Source organism: Salvelinus alpinus, chromosome 24 (genome assembly GCF_045679555.1).
Source record: "Salvelinus alpinus chromosome 24, SLU_Salpinus.1, whole genome shotgun sequence".
Classification (NCBI taxonomy): Eukaryota; Metazoa; Chordata; class Actinopteri; order Salmoniformes; family Salmonidae; genus Salvelinus; species Salvelinus alpinus.
Window position 1 is genome coordinate 46694588 of NC_092109.1, and position 23003 is coordinate 46717590.

General features: G+C 45.0%; 1 protein-coding gene across 2 annotated transcripts in view; it reads left to right on the forward strand.

Annotated features, from left to right (window-relative positions):
• The window catches only part of LOC139551636 (large neutral amino acids transporter small subunit 4-like), a 60245-nt gene extending 38287 nt beyond the window's left edge, over positions 1–21958 (forward strand). The window contains exons 10-14 of one of the 2 annotated variants that reach the window (XR_011670297.1): positions 14870–15002; positions 17936–18062; positions 19167–19240; positions 21564–21857; positions 21891–21958. Coding sequence is in view for 1 of the 2 variants with exons in the window: in XM_071362904.1 (XP_071219005.1) it covers positions 14870–15002; positions 17936–18062; positions 19167–19240; positions 21564–21807 (578 nt within the window). In the remaining variant the exon portion in view is untranslated. Of the gene's footprint in view, positions 1–14869; positions 15003–17935; positions 18063–19166; positions 19241–21563 lie in introns of both variants that reach the window. The other variant, XM_071362904.1, reaches the window with a different exon arrangement.
• The last annotated feature ends 1045 nt before the right edge of the window (positions 21959–23003 follow it).

Consider the following 23003-nt stretch of genomic DNA (forward strand, 5'->3'; position numbering starts at 1 on the left):
CTGAGTAGTAGAGACTGAACATTTAACCCTAGTTACTGTCTGGGTAGTAGAGACTGAACATTTAACCCTAGTTACTGTCTGGGTAGTAGAGACAGAACATTTGACCCTAGTTACTGTCTGGGTAGTAGAGACTGAACATTTAACCCTAGTTACTGTCTGAGTAGTAGAGACTGAACATTTAACCCTAGTTACTGTCTGGGTTAGAGACTGAACATTTAACCCTAGTTACTGTCTGGGTTAGAGACTGAACATTTAACCCTAGTTACTGTCTGGGTAGTAGAGACTGAACATTTAACCCTAGTTACTGTCTGAGTTAGAGACTGAACATTTAACCCTAGTTACTGTCTGGGTTAGAGACTGAACATTTAACCCTGGTTACTGTCTGGGTAGTAGAGACTGAACATTTAACCCTGGTTACTGTCTGGGTTAGAGACTGAACATTTAACCCTGGTTACTGTCTGGGTAGTAGAGACTGAACATTTAACCCTGGTTACTGTCTGGGTTAGAGACTGAACATGTAACCCTAGTTACTGTCTGGGTAGTAGAGACTGAACATTTAACCCTAGTTACTGTCTGGGTTAGAGACTGAACATTTAACCCTAGTTACTGTCTGGGTTAGAGACTGAACATTTAACCCTAGTTACTGTCTGGGTAGTAGAGACTGAACATGTAACCCTAGTTACTGTCTGGGTAGTAGAGACTGAACATTTAACCCTAGTTACTGTCTGGGTTAGAGACTGAACATTTAACCCTAGTTACTGTCTGGGTAGTAGAGACTGAACATTTAACCCTAGTTACTGTCTGGGTTGTAGAGACTGAACATGTAACCCTAGTTACTGTCTGGGTAGTAGAGACTGAACATTTAACCCTAGTTACTGTCTGGGTTAGAGACTGAACATTTAACCCTAGTTACTGTCTGGGTAGTAGAGACTGAACATTTAACCCTAGTTACTGTCTGGGTTAGAGACTGAACATTTAACCCTAGTTACTGTCTGGGTTAGAGACTGAACATTTAACCCTAGTTACTGTCTGGGTAGTAGAGACTGAACATTTAACCCTAGTTACTGTCTGGGTAGTAGAGACTGAACATTTAACCCTAGTTACTGTCTGGGTAGTAGAGACTGAACATTTAACCCTAGTTACTGTCTGAGTAGTAGAGACTGAACATGTAACCCTAGTTACTGTCTGGGTTAGAGACTGAACATTTAACCCTAGTTACTGTCTGAGTTAGAGACTGAACATGTAACCCTAGTTACTGTCTGAGTTAGAGACTGAACATGTAACCCTAGTTACTGTCTGGGTAGTAGAGACTGAACATTTAACCCTAGTTACTGTCTGGGTAGTAGAGACTGAACATTTAACCCTAGTTACTGTCTGGGTAGTAGAGACTGAACATTTAACCCTAGTAGTAGAGACTGAACATGTAACCCTAGTTACTGTCTGAGTAGTAGAGACTGAACATGTAACCCTAGTTACTGTCTGGGTAGTAGAGACTGAACATTTAACCCTAGTTACTGTCTGGGTAGTAGAGACTGAACATTTAACCCTAGTTACTGTCTGGGTTAGAGACTGAACATTTAACCCTAGTTACTGTCTGGGTAGTAGAGACTGAACATTTAACCCTAGTTACTGTCTGGGTAGTAGAGACTGAACATGTAACCCTAGTTACTGTCTGGGTAGTAGAGACTGAACATTTAACCCTAGTTACTGTCTGGGTAGTAGAGACTGAACATTTAACCCTAGTTACTGTCTGGGTTAGAGACTGAACATTTAACCCTAGTTACTGTCTGAGTAGTAGAGACTGAACATTTAACCCTAGTTACTGTCTGGGTTAGAGACTGAACATTTAACCCTAGTTACTGTCTGAGTAGTAGAGACTGAACATTTAACCCTAGTTACTGTCTGGGTAGTAGAGACTGAACATTTAACCCTAGTTACTGTCTGGGTTAGAGACTGAACATTTAACCCTAGTTACTGTCTGGGTAGTAGAGACTGAACATTTAACCCTAGTTACTGTCTGGGTAGTAGAGACTGAACATTTAACCCTAGTTACTGTCTGGGTTAGAGACTGAACATTTAACCCTAGTTACTGTCTGGGTAGTAGAGACTGAACATTTAACCCTAGTTACTGTCTGGGTTAGAGACTGAACATTTAACCCTAGTTACTGTCTGGGTTAGAGACTGAACATTTAACCCTAGTTACTGTCTGGGTAGTAGAGACTGAACATGTAACCCTAGTTACTGTCTGGGTAGTAGAGACTGAACATTTAACCCTAGTTACTGTCTGGGTTAGAGACTGAACATTTAACCCTAGTTACTGTCTGGGTAGTAGAGACTGAACATTTAACCCTAGTTACTGTCTGGGTTAGAGACTGAACATTTAACCCTAGTTACTGTCTGGGTTAGAGACTGAACATTTAACCCTAGTTACTGTCTGGGTAGTAGAGACTGAACATTTAACCCTAGTTACTGTCTGGGTAGTAGAGACTGAACATTTAACCCTAGTTACTGTCTGGGTAGTAGAGACTGAACATTTAACCCTAGTTACTGTCTGAGTAGTAGAGACTGAACATGTAACCCTAGTTACTGTCTGGGTTAGAGACTGAACATTTAACCCTAGTTACTGTCTGAGTTAGAGACTGAACATGTAACCCTAGTTACTGTCTGAGTTAGAGACTGAACATGTAACCCTAGTTACTGTCTGGGTAGTAGAGACTGAACATTTAACCCTAGTTACTGTCTGAGTAGTAGAGACTGAACATGTAACCCTAGTTACTGTCTGGGTTAGAGACTGAACATTTAACCCTAGTTACTGTCTGAGTAGTAGAGACTGAACATGTAACCCTAGTTACTGTCTGGGTTAGAGACTGAACATGTAACCCTAGTTACTGTCTGAGTTAGAGACTGAACATGTAACCCTAGTTACTGTCTGGGTAGTAGAGACTGAACATTTAACCCTAGTTACTGTCTGAGTTAGAGACTGAACATGTAACCCTAGTTACTGTCTGGGTAGTAGAGACTGAACATTTAACCCTAGTTACTGTCTGGGTTAGAGACTGAACATTTAACCCTAGTTACTGTCTGGGTAGTAGAGACTGAACATTTAACCCTAGTTACTGTCTGGGTAGTAGAGACTGAACATTTAACCCTAGTTACTGTCTGGGTAGTAGAGACTGAACATTTAACCCTAGTAGTAGAGACTGAACATTTAACCCTAGTTACTGTCTGGGTAGTAGAGACTGAACATTTAACCCTAGTTACTGTCTGGGTTAGAGACTGAACATTTAACCCTAGTTACTGTCTGGGTAGTAGAGACTGAACATTTAACCCTAGTTACTGTCTGAGTAGTAGAGACTGAACATGTAACCCTAGTTACTGTCTGGGTTAGAGACTGAACATTTAACCCTAGTTACTGTCTGAGTTAGAGACTGAACATGTAACCCTAGTTACTGTCTGGGTTAGAGACTGAACATTTAACCCTAGTTACTGTCTGGGTTAGAGACTGAACATTTAACCCTAGTTACTGTCTGGGTAGTAGAGACTGAACATTTAACCCTAGTTACTGTCTGGGTTAGAGACTGAACATTTAACCCTAGTTACTGTCTGGGTAGTAGAGACTGAACATTTAACCCTAGTTACTGTCTGGGTAGTAGAGACTGAACATTTAACCCTAGTTACTGTCTGGGTAGTAGAGACTGAACATTTAACCCTAGTTACTGTCTGAGTAGTAGAGACTGAACATGTAACCCTAGTTACTGTCTGGGTTAGAGACTGAACATTTAACCCTAGTTACTGTCTGAGTTAGAGACTGAACATGTAACCCTAGTTACTGTCTGAGTTAGAGACTGAACATGTAACCCTAGTTACTGTCTGGGTAGTAGAGACTGAACATTTAACCCTAGTTACTGTCTGAGTAGTAGAGACTGAACATGTAACCCTAGTTACTGTCTGGGTTAGAGACTGAACATTTAACCCTAGTTACTGTCTGGGTTAGAGACTGAACATTTAACCCTAGTTACTCTCTGAGTAGTAGAGACTGAACATGTAACCCTAGTTACTGTCTGGGTAGTAGAGACTGAACATTTAACCCTAGTTACTGTCTGGGTAGTAGAGACTGAACATTTAACCCTAGTTACTGTCTGGGTAGTAGAGACTGAACATTTAACCCTAGTTACTGTCTGGGTAGTAGAGACTGAACATTTAACCCTAGTTACTGTCTGGGTTAGAGACTGAACATTTAACCCTAGTTACTGTCTGGGTAGTAGAGACTGAACATTTAACCCTAGTTACTGTCTGAGTAGTAGAGACTGAACATTTAACCCTAGTTACTGTCTGGGTTAGAGACTGAACATTTAACCCTAGTTACTGTCTGGGTAGTAGAGACTGAACATTTAACCCTAGTTACTGTCTGGGTAGTAGAGACTGAACATTTAACCCTAGTTACTGTCTGGGTAGTAGAGACTGAACATTTAACCCTAGTTACTGTCTGGGTAGTAGAGACTGAACATTTGACCCTAGTTACTGTCTGGGTAGTAGAGACTGAACATTTAACCCTAGTTACTGTCTGAGTAGTAGAGACTGAACATTTAACCCTAGTTACTGTCTGGGTAGTAGAGACTGAACATTTAACCCTAGTTACTGTCTGAGTAGTAGAGACTGAACATGTAACCCTAGTTACTGTCTGAGTAGTAGAGACTGAACATTTAACCCTAGTTACTGTCTGAGTAGTAGAGACTGAACATTTAACCCTAGTTACTGTCTGAGTAGTAGAGACTGAACATTTAACCCTAGTTACTGTCTGAGTAGTAGAGACTGAACATTTAACCCTAGTTACTGTCTGGGTTAGAGACTGAACATTTAACCCTAGTTACTGTCTGGGTTAGAGACTGAACATTTAACCCTAGTTACTGTCTGAGTAGTAGAGACTGAACATTTAACCCTAGTTACTGTCTGGGTAGTAGAGACTGAACATTTAACCCTAGTTACTGTCTGAGTTAGAGACTGAACATTTAACCCTAGTTACTGTCTGGGTTAGAGACTGAACATTTAACCCTGGTTACTGTCTGGGTAGTAGAGACTGAACATTTAACCCTGGTTACTGTCTGGGTTAGAGACTGAACATTTAACCCTGGTTACTGTCTGGGTAGTAGAGACTGAACATTTAACCCTGGTTACTGTCTGGGTTAGAGACTGAACATGTAACCCTAGTTACTGTCTGGGTAGTAGAGACTGAACATTTAACCCTAGTTACTGTCTGGGTAGTAGAGACTGAACATTTAACCCTAGTTACTGTCTGGGTTAGAGACTGAACATTTAACCCTAGTTACTGTCTGGGTTAGAGACTGAACATTTAACCCTCGTTACTGTCTGGGTTAGAGACTGAACATGTAACCCTAGTTACTGTCTGGGTAGTAGAGACTGAACATTTAACCCTAGTTACTGTCTGGGTAGTAGAGACTGAACATTTAACCCTAGTTACTGTCTGGGTTAGAGACTGAACATTTAACCCTAGTTACTGTCTGGGTTAGAGACTGAACATTTAACCCGAGTTACTGTCTGGGTAGTAGAGACTGAACATTTAACCCTAGTTACTGTCTGGGTTAGAGACTGAACATTTAACCCTAGTTACTGTCTGAGTAGTAGAGACTGAACATTTAACCCTAGTTACTGTCTGGGTAGTAGAGACTGAACATTTAACCCTAGTTACTGTCTGGGTAGTAGAGACTGAACATTTAACCCTAGTTACTGTCTGGGTAGTAGAGACTGAACATTTAACCCGAGTTACTGTCTGGGTTAGAGACTGAACATTTAACCCTAGTTACTGTCTGGGTAGTAGAGACTGAACATTTAACCCTAGTTACTGTCTGAGTAGTAGAGACTGAACATTTAACCCTAGTTACTGTCTGGGTAGTAGAGACTGAACATTTAACCCTAGTTACTGTCTGAGTAGTAGAGACTGAACATGTAACCCTAGTTACTGTCTGGGTTAGAGACTGAACATTTAACCCTAGTTACTGTCTGGGTTAGAGACTGAACATTTAACCCTAGTTACTCTCTGAGTAGTAGAGACTGAACATTTAACCCTAGTTACTGTCTGGGTAGTAGAGACTGAACATTTAACCCTAGTTACTGTCTGGGTTAGAGACTGAACATTTAACCCTAGTTACTGTCTGGGTAGTAGAGACTGAACATTTAACCCTAGTTACTGTCTGAGTAGTAGAGACTGAACATTTAACCCTAGTTACTGTCTGGGTTAGAGACTGAACATTTAACCCTAGTTACTGTCTGGGTAGTAGAGACTGAACATTTAACCCTAGTTACTGTCTGAGTAGTAGAGACTGAACATTTAACCCTAGTTACTGTCTGGGTAGTAGAGACTGAACATTTAACCCTAGTTACTGTCTGGGTAGTAGAGACTGAACATTTGACCCTAGTTACTGTCTGGGTAGTAGAGACTGAACATTTAACCCTAGTTACTGTCTGAGTAGTAGAGACTGAACATTTAACCCTAGTTACTGTCTGGGTAGTAGAGACTGAACATTTAACCCTAGTTACTGTCTGAGTAGTAGAGACTGAACATTTAACCCTAGTTACTGTCTGAGTAGTAGAGACTGAACATTTAACCCTAGTTACTGTCTGAGTTAGAGACTGAACATTTAACCCTAGTTACTGTCTGGGTAGTAGAGACTGAACATTTAACCCTAGTTACTGTCTGAGTAGTAGAGACTGAACATTTAACCCTAGTTACTGTCTGAGTAGTAGAGACTGAACATTTAACCCTAGTTACTGTCTGGGTTAGAGACTGAACATTTAACCCTAGTTACTGTCTGGGTTAGAGACTGAACATTTAACCCTAGTTACTGTCTGAGTAGTAGAGACTGAACATTTAACCCTAGTTACTGTCTGGGTAGTAGAGACTGAACATTTAACCCTAGTTACTGTCTGAGTTAGAGACTGAACATTTAACCCTAGTTACTGTCTGGGTTAGAGACTGAACATTTAACCCTGGTTACTGTCTGGGTAGTAGAGACTGAACATTTAACCCTGGTTACTGTCTGGGTTAGAGACTGAACATTTAACCCTGGTTACTGTCTGGGTAGTAGAGACTGAACATTTAACCCTGGTTACTGTCTGGGTTAGAGACTGAACATGTAACCCTAGTTACTGTCTGGGTAGTAGAGACTGAACATTTAACCCTAGTTACTGTCTGGGTAGTAGAGACTGAACATTTAACCCTAGTTACTGTCTGGGTTAGAGACTGAACATTTAACCCTAGTTACTGTCTGGGTTAGAGACTGAACATTTAACCCTAGTTACTGTCTGGGTTAGAGACTGAACATGTAACCCTAGTTACTGTCTGGGTAGTAGAGACTGAACATTTAACCCTAGTTACTGTCTGGGTAGTAGAGACTGAACATTTAACCCTAGTTACTGTCTGGGTTAGAGACTGAACATTTAACCCTAGTTACTGTCTGGGTAGTAGAGACTGAACATTTGACCCTAGTTACTGTCTGGGTAGTAGAGACTGAACATTTAACCCTAGTTACTGTCTGAGTAGTAGAGACTGAACATTTAACCCTAGTTACTGTCTGGGTAGTAGAGACTGAACATTTAACCCTAGTTACTGTCTGAGTAGTAGAGACTGAACATGTAACCCTAGTTACTGTCTGAGTAGTAGAGACTGAACATTTAACCCTAGTTACTGTCTGGGTTAGAGACTGAACATTTAACCCTAGTTACTGTCTGGGTTAGAGACTGAACATGTAACCCTAGTTACTGTCTGGGTAGTAGAGACTGAACATTTAACCCTAGTTACTGTCTGGGTAGTAGAGACTGAACATTTAACCCTAGTTACTGTCTGGGTTAGAGACTGAACATTTAACCCTAGTTACTGTCTGGGTAGTAGAGACTGAACATTTGACCCTAGTTACTGTCTGGGTAGTAGAGACTGAACATTTAACCCTAGTTACTGTCTGAGTAGTAGAGACTGAACATTTAACCCTAGTTACTGTCTGGGTAGTAGAGACTGAACATTTAACCCTAGTTACTGTCTGAGTAGTAGAGACTGAACATGTAACCCTAGTTACTGTCTGAGTAGTAGAGACTGAACATTTAACCCTAGTTACTGTCTGAGTAGTAGAGACTGAACATTTAACCCTAGTTACTGTCTGAGTAGTAGAGACTGAACATTTAACCCTAGTTACTGTCTGAGTAGTAGAGACTGAACATTTAACCCTAGTTACTGTCTGGGTTAGAGACTGAACATTTAACCCTAGTTACTGTCTGGGTTAGAGACTGAACATTTAACCCTAGTTACTGTCTGAGTAGTAGAGACTGAACATTTAACCCTAGTTACTGTCTGGGTAGTAGAGACTGAACATTTAACCCTAGTTACTGTCTGAGTTAGAGACTGAACTTTTAACCCTAGTTACTGTCTGGGTTAGAGACTGAACATTTAACCCTGGTTACTGTCTGGGTAGTAGAGACTGAACATTTAACCCTGGTTACTGTCTGGGTTAGAGACTGAACATTTAACCCTGGTTACTGTCTGGGTAGTAGAGACTGAACATTTAACCCTGGTTACTGTCTGGGTTAGAGACTGAACATGTAACCCTAGTTACTGTCTGGGTAGTAGAGACTGAACATTTAACCCTAGTTACTGTCTGGGTAGTAGAGACTGAACATTTAACCCTAGTTACTGTCTGGGTTAGAGACTGAACATTTAACCCTAGTTACTGTCTGGGTTAGAGACTGAACATTTAACCCTAGTTACTGTCTGGGTTAGAGACTGAACATGTAACCCTAGTTACTGTCTGGGTAGTAGAGACTGAACATTTAACCCTAGTTACTGTCTGGGTAGTAGAGACTGAACATTTAACCCTAGTTACTGTCTGGGTTAGAGACTGAACATTTAACCCTAGTTACTGTCTGGGTTAGAGACTGAACATTTAACCCGAGTTACTGTCTGGGTAGTAGAGACTGAACATTTAACCCTAGTTACTGTCTGGGTTAGAGACTGAACATTTAACCCTAGTTACTGTCTGAGTAGTAGAGACTGAACATTTAACCCTAGTTACTGTCTGGGTAGTAGAGACTGAACATTTAACCCTAGTTACTGTCTGGGTAGTAGAGACTGAACATTTAACCCTAGTTACTGTCTGGGTAGTAGAGACTGAACATTTAACCCGAGTTACTGTCTGGGTTAGAGACTGAACATTTAACCCTAGTTACTGTCTGGGTAGTAGAGACTGAACATTTAACCCTAGTTACTGTCTGAGTAGTAGAGACTGAACATTTAACCCTAGTTACTGTCTGGGTAGTAGAGACTGAACATTTAACCCTAGTTACTGTCTGAGTAGTAGAGACTGAACATGTAACCCTAGTTACTGTCTGGGTTAGAGACTGAACATTTAACCCTAGTTACTGTCTGGGTTAGAGACTGAACATTTAACCCTAGTTACTCTCTGAGTAGTAGAGACTGAACATTTAACCCTAGTTACTGTCTGGGTAGTAGAGACTGAACATTTAACCCTAGTTACTGTCTGGGTTAGAGACTGAACATTTAACCCTAGTTACTGTCTGGGTAGTAGAGACTGAACATTTAACCCTAGTTACTGTCTGAGTAGTAGAGACTGAACATTTAACCCTAGTTACTGTCTGGGTTAGAGACTGAACATTTAACCCTAGTTACTGTCTGGGTAGTAGAGACTGAACATTTAACCCTAGTTACTGTCTGAGTAGTAGAGACTGAACATTTAACCCTAGTTACTGTCTGGGTAGTAGAGACTGAACATTTAACCCTAGTTACTGTCTGGGTAGTAGAGACTGAACATTTGACCCTAGTTACTGTCTGGGTAGTAGAGACTGAACATTTAACCCTAGTTACTGTCTGAGTAGTAGAGACTGAACATTTAACCCTAGTTACTGTCTGGGTAGTAGAGACTGAACATTTAACCCTAGTTACTGTCTGAGTAGTAGAGACTGAACATTTAACCCTAGTTACTGTCTGAGTAGTAGAGACTGAACATTTAACCCTAGTTACTGTCTGAGTTAGAGACTGAACATTTAACCCTAGTTACTGTCTGGGTAGTAGAGACTGAACATTTAACCCTAGTTACTGTCTGAGTAGTAGAGACTGAACATTTAACCCTAGTTACTGTCTGAGTAGTAGAGACTGAACATTTAACCCTAGTTACTGTCTGGGTTAGAGACTGAACATTTAACCCTAGTTACTGTCTGGGTTAGAGACTGAACATTTAACCCTAGTTACTGTCTGAGTAGTAGAGACTGAACATTTAACCCTAGTTACTGTCTGGGTAGTAGAGACTGAACATTTAACCCTAGTTACTGTCTGAGTTAGAGACTGAACATTTAACCCTAGTTACTGTCTGGGTTAGAGACTGAACATTTAACCCTGGTTACTGTCTGGGTAGTAGAGACTGAACATTTAACCCTGGTTACTGTCTGGGTTAGAGACTGAACATTTAACCCTGGTTACTGTCTGGGTAGTAGAGACTGAACATTTAACCCTGGTTACTGTCTGGGTTAGAGACTGAACATGTAACCCTAGTTACTGTCTGGGTAGTAGAGACTGAACATTTAACCCTAGTTACTGTCTGGGTAGTAGAGACTGAACATTTAACCCTAGTTACTGTCTGGGTTAGAGACTGAACATTTAACCCTAGTTACTGTCTGGGTTAGAGACTGAACATTTAACCCTAGTTACTGTCTGGGTTAGAGACTGAACATGTAACCCTAGTTACTGTCTGGGTAGTAGAGACTGAACATTTAACCCTAGTTACTGTCTGGGTAGTAGAGACTGAACATTTAACCCTAGTTACTGTCTGGGTTAGAGACTGAACATTTAACCCTAGTTACTGTCTGGGTTAGAGACTGAACATTTAACCCGAGTTACTGTCTGGGTTAGAGACTGAACATTTAACCCTAGTTACTGTCTGAGTAGTAGAGACTGAACATTTAACCCTAGTTACTGTCTGGGTAGTAGAGACTGAACATTTAACCCTAGTTACTGTCTGGGTAGTAGAGACTGAACATTTAACCCTAGTTACTGTCTGGGTAGTAGAGACTGAACATTTAACCCTAGTTACTGTCTGGGTTAGAGACTGAACATTTAACCCGAGTTACTGTCTGGGTTAGAGACTGAACATTTAACCCTAGTTACTGTCTGGGTAGTAGAGACTGAACATTTAACCCTAGTTACTGTCTGAGTAGTAGAGACTGAACATTTAACCCTAGTTACTGTCTGGGTAGTAGAGACCGAACATTTAACCCTAGTTACTGTCTGAGTAGTAGAGACTGAACATGTAACCCTAGTTACTGTCTGAGTAGTAGAGACTGAACATGTAACCCTAGTTACTGTCTGAGTAGTAGAGACTGAACATTTAACCCTAGTTACTGTCTGGGTAGTAGAGACTGAACATTTAACCCTAGTTACTGTCTGAGTAGTAGAGACTGAACATTTAACCCTAGTTACTGTCTGGGTAGTAGAGACTGAACATTTAACCCTAGTTACTGTCTGAGTAGTAGAGACTGAACATGTAACCCTAGTTACTGTCTGAGTAGTAGAGACTGAACATGTAACCCTAGTTACTGTCTGGGTTAGAGACTGAACATTTAACCCTAGTTACTGTCTGGGTTAGAGACTGAACATTTAACCCTAGTTACTCTCTGAGTAGTAGAGACTGAACATTTAACCCTAGTTACTGTCTGGGTAGTAGAGACTGAACATTTAACCCTAGTTACTGTCTGGGTTAGAGACTGAACATTTAACCCTAGTTACTGTCTGGGTAGTAGAGACTGAACATTTAACCCTAGTTACTGTCTGAGTAGTAGAGACTGAACATTTAACCCTAGTTACTGTCTGGGTTAGAGACTGAACATTTAACCCTAGTTACTGTCTGGGTAGTAGAGACTGAACATTTAACCCTAGTTACTGTCTGAGTAGTAGAGACTGAACATTTAACCCTAGTTACTGTCTGGGTAGTAGAGACTGAACATTTAACCCTAGTTACTGTCTGGGTAGTAGAGACTGAACATTTGACCCTAGTTACTGTCTGGGTAGTAGAGACTGAACATTTAACCCTAGTTACTGTCTGAGTAGTAGAGACTGAACATTTAACCCTAGTTACTGTCTGGGTTAGAGACTGAACATTTAACCCTAGTTACTGTCTGGGTTAGAGACTGAACATTTAACCCTAGTTACTGTCTGAGTAGTAGAGACTGAACATTTAACCCTAGTTACTGTCTGGGTTAGAGACTGAACATTTAACCCTAGTTACTGTCTGGGTTAGAGACTGAACATTTAACCCTAGTTACTGTCTGAGTAGTAGAGACTGAACATTTAACCCTAGTTACTGTCTGGGTAGTAGAGACTGAACATTTAACCCTAGTTACTGTCTGAGTTAGAGACTGAACATTTAACCCTAGTTACTGTCTGGGTTAGAGACTGAACATTTAACCCTGGTTACTGTCTGGGTAGTAGAGACTGAACATTTAACCCTGGTTACTGTCTGGGTTAGAGACTGAACATTTAACCCTGGTTACTGTCTGGGTAGTAGAGACTGAACATTTAACCCTGGTTACTGTCTGGGTTAGAGACTGAACATGTAACCCTAGTTACTGTCTGGGTAGTAGAGACTGAACATTTAACCCTAGTTACTGTCTGGGTAGTAGAGACTGAACATTTAACCCTAGTTACTGTCTGGGTTAGAGACTGAACATTTAACCCTAGTTACTGTCTGGGTTAGAGACTGAACATGTAACCCTAGTTACTGTCTGGGTAGTAGAGACTGAACATTTAACCCTAGTTACTGTCTGGGTTAGAGACTGAACATTTAACCCTAGTTACTGTCTGGGTTAGAGACTGAACATTTAACCCGAGTTACTGTCTGGGTTAGAGACTGAACATTTAACCCTAGTTACTGTCTGAGTAGTAGAGACTGAACATTTAACCCTAGTTACTGTCTGGGTAGTAGAGACTGAACATTTAACCCTAGTTACTGTCTGGGTTAGAGACTGAACATTTAACCCGAGTTACTGTCTGGGTTAGAGACTGAACATTTAACCCTAGTTACTGTCTGGGTAGTAGAGACTGAACATTTAACCCTAGTTACTGTCTGAGTTAGAGACTGAACATTTAAGCAAAAGCCTATACACTCAGAAGCCCTCAACTGAAAGTGTTCGCTACCTCTGATTAACCTTAGCTAACTGTGTTAGCTGTAACCTTAGCATTACACCTTACTGCGATGCTAGACCTTATTGAAATGCTATAGCTATATAAATATGTAATCTGTTTACAAAAAACTAACTGCAATCTGTATAAAAACATTTTTTTAAAGAGGATATATATACTTTAAGAGGCCTTAGAAAAAGACAAAAAGGATCCATCAAACACATTTGGTGTGTCATCAAAGTGGTCTCTGACATCATAGTGGTCTCTGACATCATAGTGGTCTCTGACATCACAGTGGTCTCTGACAACATAATGGTCTCTGACATCACAGTGGTCTCTGACATCATAGTGGTCTCTGACATCACAGTGGTCTCTGACATCACAGTGGTCTCTGACATCACAGTGGTCTCTGACAACATAATGGTCTCTGACATCACAGTGGTCTCTGACAACATAATGGTCTCTGACATCACAGTGGTCTCTGACATCACAGTGGTCTCTGACAACATAATGGTCAACTTGTCACCTTTGTCATCTCATTGTCATCTCATTGTCAAATGTTTTTACGCAAAAATCCTGCATTTGAAAGAAATCCAAAAAATAATTTAAGAAGAAATCATCTAGTTTTTCAAAAGTATCTGGTATCTGAGTAATTAATAAGGGGAAAGTAATCCAAAAGTAACGGCAAGTAGTCAGATTATGATACTGAGTTTAGTAATACAAAAGTTATGTTACTAATAAATATTATGGACATGCAACTAGTAACTGTAATGGATTACATTTAGACAGTAACCTAACTTACCTTGACAACCATGGCCAACTAATGCTAACCCTATACTTTGTGTTGACAGGGCTAGCCACTATTAGTAGGTTGTTAACCATAGCCATGTAATAGTTAGCATTGGTTAGCATTATGACCATAACCATAGCTGTGTTAGCTTTTGTTGTTTTTGTCCTTCTCCCCCAGCCCAGTCCTTGGACTGTCCCTGCCCTGAGCTAACCCAGTGCCAGCTAACTGATTGTCTTAGACAACCGCTGTGTATTATTAACATGGACAAGTTATTTATTACACTGTCTAATAATCTTTTTTTCTCCCTCTCTGTGTCTCCCTCTCTTTCTCTCTCTCTCTCTCTCTCCTTATTCTTCTGTACTCCCCCCTCCTTCCTCTCCTTCCTCCCATCCCTCCCCTCCCCTCCCCTCCTTCCTCTCCTCCCCCCCTCCTTCCTCTCCTCCCTCCCCTCCTTCCTCTCCTCCCTCCCTCATCTCTTCCTCCACCCCCTTCCCTCCTCCTCCACCCCCTTCCCCCTCCTCCCTCCTTCTCCCTTCCCTCCCTCCCTCCCTCCTTCCCTCCCTCCCTCCCTCCTTCCCTCCCTCCCTCCCTCCCTCCCTCCCTCCCTCCCTCCCTCCCTCCCTCCCTCCCTCCCTCCCTCCCTCCCTCCCTCCCTTCCCTCCCTCCCTCCCTCCCTCCCTCCCTCCCTCCTCCCTCCCCTCCCTCCTCCCTCCCTCCCTCCCTCCTTCTCCCTTCCCTCCCTCCCTCCTTCCCCCTCCCTCCCTCCCTCCCTCCCTCCCTCCCTCCCGTCTCCCCTGCTCCATCCCTCCCTCCCTCTCCTCCTCCCCTCCTCCTCCCTCCTCCTCCTCTCCTCCTCCCTCCTCCTCCCTCCCCTCCTCCCTATACAGTCAGTATGTACTCCTCTATCTTCGGCATACTGCAGCTACTGTGTCTGATGACGACTCCTGTGATTGGTCAGATTATGGACTGGAAGTTGAAGGACTGTGAAGATGGAGAGGAGGAGAAGGAACCAGCCAGCAAGTAAGACATGATGTCACCTATACCCTAACCCCTACACCCCTACACACTAGTCCATAGCCCGGAGCACCTACCTCCCAGCAAATAAACCTTAACTACTGACTCCTCCTGGCCCCTCAAGTCACTAGTAAGTAGTCCTTACTCTCTATGGAGATCTGACCTGAGCAGTGTGGATAAGAGTTCCTAGGGGCTAGGGGTTACGGGCTAGGGGTTCGTTCCTAGGGCTTAGGGTCTAGGGGCTAGGGGTTAGGGGCTAGGGCTTAGGGTCTAGGGGCTAGGGGTTCGTTCCTAGGGCTTAGGGTCTAGGGGCTAGGGGTTCGTTCCTAGGGCTTAGGGTCTAGGGGCTAGGGGTTCGTTCCTAGGGCTTAGGGTCTAGGGGCTAGGGGTTCGTTCCAAGGGGTTACGGGTTCGTTCCTAGGGGTTACGGGTTCGTTCCTATGGGTTACGGGTTTGTTCCTAAGGGTTACGGGTTCGTTCCTAGGGCTTAGGGGTTCATTCCTAGGGGTTACAGGTTCGTTCCTAGGGGTTACGGGATCGTTCCTAAGGGTTACGGGTTCGTTCCTAGGGCTTAGGGGTTCATTCCTAGGGGTTACAGGTTCGTTCCTAGGGGTTACGGGTTTGTTCCTAAGGGTTATGGGTTCGTTCCTAGGGCTTAGGGGTTCGTTCCTAGGGGTTACGGGTTCGTTCCTAAGGGTTCTGGGTTCGTTCCTAGGGCTTAGGGGTTCGTTCCTAGGGGTTACGGGTTCGTTCCTAGGGCTGAGGGGTTCGTTCTTAGGGCTGAGGGGTTCGTTCCTAGGGGTTACGGGTTCGGGGTTAAAGGTTGATTTGCAGACTTTGACTATGACTGTGATATGTGGTTGTCTCACCTAGCTATCTGAAGATGAATGTACTGACTATGACTGTGATATGTGGTTGTCTCACCTAGCTATCTGTAGATGAATGTACTGACTATGACTGTGATATGTGGTTGTCTCACCTAGCTATCTGAAGATGAATGTACTGACTATGACTGTGATATGTGGTTGTCTCACCTAGCTATCTGTAGATGAATGTACTGACTATGACTGTGATATGTGGTTGTCTCACCTAGCTATCTGAAGATGAATGTACTGACTATGACTGTGATATGTGGTTGTCTCACCTAGCTATCTGTAGATGAATGTACTGACTATGACTGTGATATGTGGTTGTCTCACCTAGCTATCTGAAGATGAATGTACTGACTGTGATATGTGGTTGTCTCACCTAGCTATCTGTAGATGAATGTACTGACTATGACTGTGATATGTGGTTGTCTCACCTAGCTATCTGTAGATGAATGTACTGACTATGACTGTGATATGTGGTTGTCTCACCTAGCTATCTGTAGATGAATGTACTGACTATGACTGTGATATGTGGTTGTCCCACCTAGCTATCTGTAGATGAATGTACTGACTATGACTGTGATATGTGGTTGTCCCACCTAGCTATCTGGAGATGAATGTACTGACTATGACTGTGATATGTGGTCGTCTCACCTAGTTATCTGAAGATGAATGTACTGACTATGACTGTGATATGTGGTTGTCTCACCTAGCTATCTGAAGATGAATGTACTGACTATGACTGATATGTGGTTGTCCCACCTTGCTATCTGTAGATGAATATACTAACTACTGTGATATGTGGTTGTCTCACCTAGCTATCTGTAGATGAATATACTAACTACTGTGATATGTGGGAATAGGTTCTGACTTCCTCTAGTTTCCCGTCCCCTCCCCCACTCCCGTCCCCTCCCTCTCCCGTCCCCTCCCCCACTCCCGTCCCCTCCCTCTCCCGTCCCCTCCCCCACTCCCGTCCCCTCCCCCACTCCCGTCCCCTCCCTCTCCCGTCCCCCACTCCCCTCCCTCTTATGTCTCCTCCCCCACTCCCCTCCTTCTTCCGTCCCCTCCCCCACTCCCCTCCCTCCCCCACTCCCCTCCCTCTTATGTCTCCTCCCCCACTCCCCTCCCTCCCCCACTCCCCTCCCTCTTATGTCTCCTCCCCCACTCCCCTCCCTCTTATGTCTCCTCCCCCACTCCCCTCCTTCTTCCGTCCCCTCCCCCACTCCCCTCCCTCCCCCACTCCCCTCCCTCTTATGTCTCCTCCCCCACTCCCCTCCCTCCCCCACTCCCCTCCCTCTTCCGTCCCTCCCCCACTACCCTCCCTCTTATGTCTCCTCCCCCACTCCCCTCCCTCTCCCGTCCCCTCCCCCACTCCCCTCCTTCTCCCGTCCCCTCCCCCACTCCTCTCTCTCTTATGTCGCCTCCCCCACTCCCCTCCCTCCCCCACTCCCCTCCCTCTTCCGTCCCCTCCCCCACTCCCCTCCCTCTTAGGTCTCCTCCCCCACTCCCCTCCCTCTCCCGTCCCCTCCCCCACTCCCCTCCTTCTCCCGTCCCCTCCCCCACTCCCCTCTCTCTTATGTCTCCTCCCCCACTCCCCTCCCTCCCCCACTCCCCTCCCTCTCATGTCCCCTCCCCCACTCCCCTCCCTCTCATGTCCCCTCCCCCACTCCCCTCCCTCTCATGTCCCCTCCCCCACTCCCCTCCCTCTCCCGTCCCCTCCCCCACTCCCCTCCCTCTCCCGTCCCCTCCCCCACTCCCCTCCCTCTCCTGTCCCCTCCCCCGCTCCCCTCCCCCTCCCATCCCCTCCCCCACTCCCCTCCCTCTCATGTCCCCTCCCCCACTCCCATCCCTCTCATGTCCCCTCCCCCACTCCCCTCCCTCTCATGTCCCCTCCCCCACTCCCCTCCCTCTCATGTCCCCTCCCCCACTCCCCTCCCTCTCATGTCCGCTCCCCCGCTCCCCTCCCTCTCATGTCCCCTCCCCCACTCCCCTCCTTCTTCCGTCCCCTCCCCTCCCCCACTCCCCTCTTTCTCCCGTCCCCTCCCCCACTCCCCTCCCTCTCCCCCCCAGGGATCAGCCCAAGCGCCGAGACAGACAGATACAGAAGGTGACCAATGCCATGCGAGCATTCATCCTGACCAACGTCCTATTGGTGGGATTCGGCATCACCTGCCTGGTGCCCAACCTCCCTCTGCAGGTGAGTGCTCCTTCCAACTGTCACTCAAACTACGCCTCGCCTCCTCACCACCTCTTGGCCAATCAGCAGCAGTTTTCCAGGACCAGTGTCAGTGACAGCTGATATAGGAATGAGATGAGAGCAGTGCTCTGTCACCTCCTATAGGCTTTACAGTGGAACTACAGCTAGACATGACCTGTTCTCCCTGTAGTGGGCAGTATCAGCTTCTAGACAATACACCCCTGGGCTCTCCAACCCTGTTCCTGGAGAGAAACCCTCCTGGAGGTTTTCACTACAACCCTGTTCCTGGAGAGACACCCTCCTGTAGGTTTTCACTCCAACCCTACCATACCTGATTATAATAACTAACTGGTTGATAAGCTGAAGGTTAGTTACGTCTAGGGTTGGAGTGAAAACCTTCAGGAGGCACAGGAGGTTGGTGGCTCCTTAATTGTGGAGGACGGGCTTCGTGCTATTGGCTGGAGCAGAATAAGTGGATGGTTATCAATACATGGTTTCCATGGTTTCCATGTGTTTGATGCCATTCAATTCGCTCCTTTCCAGCCAATATTATGAGCCGTCCTCCCCTCAACAGCCTCCACTGACAGGGGGGTAGCTCTCCAGGAACAGGGTGGGAGAGCCCTGTCCTACACCCTAGTCCCTACACCCTAGTCCCTGAACCATAGTCCCTGAACCCTAGCCCCTATACCCTAGCCCCTATACCCTAGCCCCTATACACTAGTCCCTACACCCTAGTCCCTGAGCCCTGAGCCCTAGCCCCTGAACCCTAGCCCCTATACCCTAGCCCCTATACCCTAGCCCATATACCCTAGTCCCTATACCCTAGCCCCTGAACCCTAGCCCCTATACCCTAGCCCCTATACCCTAGCCCCTGAACCCTAGCCCCTATACCCTAGCCCCTATACCCTAGCCCCTGAACCCTAGCCCCTATACCCTAGCCCCTGAACCCTAGCCCCTATACCCTAGCCCCTATACCCTAGCCCCTATACCCTAGCCCCTATACCCTAGCCCTATACCCTAGCCCCTATACCCTAGCCCCTGTATCCATTTTGGGTACCTGACTGACTGGCTGATTGTCGTCTGAGTTATTCCTTCTCTCCTCAGATCTTGTCATTTGTTCTCCACACTGTTGTGAGAGGGTTCATCCACTCTGTTACCGGGGGTCTCTATGCTGCTGTGTGAGTACTTCTATAATCCACTCTGTTACCGGAGGTCTCTATGCTGCTGTGTGAGTACTTCTATAATCCAGTCTGTTACCGGAGGTCGCTATGCTGCTGTGTGAGTACTTCTATAATCCACTCTGTTACCGAAGGTCTCTATGCTGCTGTGTGAGTACTTCTATAATCAACTCTGTTACCGGAGGTCGCTATGCTGCTGTGTGAGTACTTCTATAATCCACTCTGTTACCGGAGGTCTCTATGCTGCTGTGTGAGTACTTCTATAATCCACTCTGCTACCGGAGTTCTCTATGCTGCTGTGTGAGTACTTCTATAATCCACTCTGTTACCGGAGGTCTCTATGCTGCTGTGTGAGTACTTCTATAATCCACTCTGTTACCGGAGGTCTCTATGCTGCTGTGTGAGTACTTCTATAATCCACTCTGCTACCGGAGGTCTCTATGCTGCTGTGTGAGTACTTCTATAATCCACTCTGATACCGGAGGTCTCTATGCTGCTGTGTGAGTACTTCTATAATCCACTCTGCTACCGGAGGTCTCTATGCTGCTGTGTGAGTACTTCTATAATCCACTCTGTTACCGAAGGTCTCTATGCTGCTGTGTGAGTACTTCTATAATCCACTCTGCTACCGTAGGTCTCTATGCTGCTGTGTGAGTACTTCTATAATCCAGTCTGTTACCGGAGGTCTCTATGCTGCTGTGTGAGTACTTCTATAATCCACTCTTTTACCGAAGGTCTCTATGCTGCTGTGTGAGTACTTCTATAATCCACTCTGTTACCGGAGGTCGCTATGCTGCTGTGTGAGTACTTCTATAATCCACTCTACTTCCGGAGGTCTCTATGCTGCTGTGTGAGTACTTCTATAATCCACTCTGTTACCGGAGGTCTCTATGCTGCTGTGTGAGTACTTCTATAATCCACTCTGTTACCGGAGGTCTCTATGCTGCTGTGTGAGTACTTCTATAATCCACTCTGCTACCGGAGGTCTCTATGCTGCTGTGTGAGTACTTCTGTAATCCACTCTGTTATCGGAGGTCTCTATGCTGCTGTGTGAGTACTTCTATAATACACTCTGTTACCAGAGGTCTCTATGCTGCTGTGTGAGTACTTCTATAATCCACTCTGCTACCGGAGGTCTCTATGCTGCTGTGTGAGTACTTCAATAATCCACTCTGTTACCGGAGGTCTTTATGCTGCTTTGTGAGTACTTCAATAATCCACTCTGTTACCGGAGGTCTCTATGCTGCTGTGTTGTGAGTACTTCTATAATCCACTCTGCTACCGGAGGTCTCTATGCTGCTGTGTGAGTACTTCTATAATCCACTCTGTTACCGGAGGTCTCTATGCTGCTGTGTGAATACTTCTATAATCCACTCTGCTACCGGAGGTCTCTATGCTGCTGTGTGAGTACTTCTATAATCCACTCTGTTACCGGAGGTCTCTATGCTGCTGTGTGAGTACTTCTATAATCCACTCTGCTACCGGAGGTCTCTATGCTGCTGTGTGAGTACTTCAACAATCCACTCTGTTACCGGAGGTCTTTATGCTGCTGTGTGAGTACTTCTATAATCCACTCTGTTACCGGAGGTCTCTATGCTGCTGTGAGAGTACTTCTATAATCCACTCTGTTACCGAAGGTCTCTATGCTGCTGTGTGAGTACTTCTATAATCCACTCTGTTACCGGAGGTCTCTATGCTGCTGTGAGAGCACTTCTATAATCCACTCTGCTACCGGAGGTCTCTATGCTGCTGTGAGAGTACTTCTATAATCCACTCTGTTACCGGAGGTCTCTATGCTGCTGTGTGAGTACTTCTATAATCCACTCTGTTACCGGAGGTCTCTATGCTGCTGTGTGAGTACTTCTATAATCCACTCTGCTACCGGAGGTCTCTATGCTGCTGTGTGAGTACTTCTATAATCCACTCTGTTACCGGAGGTCTCTATGCTGCTGTGTGAGTACTTCTATAATCCACTCTGCTACCAGAGGTCTCTTTGCTGCTGTGTGAGTACTTCTATAATCCACTCTGTTACCGGAGGTCTCTATGCTGCTGGGTGAGTACTTCTATAATCCACTCTGTTACCGGAGGTCTCTATGCTGCTGTGTGAGTACTTCTATAATCCACTCTGTTACCGGAGGTCTCTATGCTGCTGTGTGAGTACTTCTATAATCCACTCTGCTACCAGAGGTCTCTATGCTGCTGTGTGAGTACTTCTATAATCCAGTCTGTTACCGGAGGTCTCTATCCTGCTGTGTGAGTACTTCTATAATGTCACACATGTTGTGTGTGTGTATATTGATGTGTGTTTTCCGTAACTCTCTAGGTACCCGTCGTCTCAGTTTGGCAGTCTGACAGGGATGCAGTCTCTGGTATCTGCTCTGTTTGCTCTCTTCCAGCAGCCGCTCTTCATGGCCATGATGGGCCCTCTGAAGGGAGATCCACTCTGGGTGAATGTAGGCCTGTTGGGGGTCAGTATGCTGGGCTTCCTGCTGCCTCTGTACCTGGTGTGTTTCAGACGCACGCTGCACCGCCGGATACAGGACAGAGACCAAAACTCCAAGATATAACTCAAGATCAACGGGTCCGGCAAACCTGAAGGCTTCGTCTAGAGGAAGGAGTAAGAGAGGGAGTAAGAGAGGGAGTAAGAGAGGGAAGAGAGGGAGTAAGAGAGGGAGTAAGAGAGGGAGGAGAGAGAGAGAGAGGAGAGAGAGAGGAGAGAGAGAGGAGAGGAGAGAGAGAGGAGAGAGAGAGAGAGAGAGAGAGAGAGAGAGAGAGAGAGAGAGAGAGAGAGAGAGAGAGAGAGAGAGAGAGAGAGAGAGAGAGAGAGAGAGAGGGGGGGGAGAGGGAGGAATGTTGCTCTTTGAATAAGCACTCTGAGGACACACTCATACACACATACATTCTACACACACACACTTTTCATGAGACTAATGGAAGAGCTGATGCTGTTGTCATGGAAACAGATACTACCTTGGACGGACACCAAGAACTGAGAGCCAATCACAGCATTTCTCCTTTCAATACATTTCCTGGCTTTCTAGAAATCCTGGTTGGAGGATTCCTGCCTATTCTATTCTGATTTATTGAAAGTTCCTGGAAATGTGTTTTTGTTGTTAAACATGATCTAAGTACTAGTTAAAAGACAGTTTAGAATATAATAAGCTTGTAATAATGATAACAGAATAATGTCAGCTGATCCTAGATCTGTACCTAGGGGAAACTGATCCTAGATCTGTACCTAGGGGAAACTGATCCTAGATATGTGTCTTTTTCAGACGTGTGTGAGCGAGGCCCTACGGAACCTGAATAAGACAGATGTTGACTAGGATAAAGTAATCCTTCTCACCCCCCCCCCCCCCCCCTTAAAAAGATTTAGATGCACTATTGTAAAGTGGCTCTTCCACTGGATGTCATAAGGTGAATGCACCAATTTGTAAGTCGCTCTGGATAAGAGCGTCTGCTAAATGACTTAAATGTAAATGTAATATGTACCCAGGGGAAACTGATCCTAGATCTGTACCCAGGGGAAACTGATACTAGATCTGTACCCAGGGGAAACTGATCCTAGATCTGTACCTAGGGGAAACTGATCCTATATCTGTACCTGGGGGAAACTGATCCTAGATCTGTACCCAGGGGAAACTGATCCTAGATCTGTACCCAGGGGAAACTGATCCTAGATCTGTACCCGGGGGAAACTGATCCTAGATCTGTACCCAGGGGAAACTGATCCTAGATCTGTACCCAGGGGAAACTGATCCTA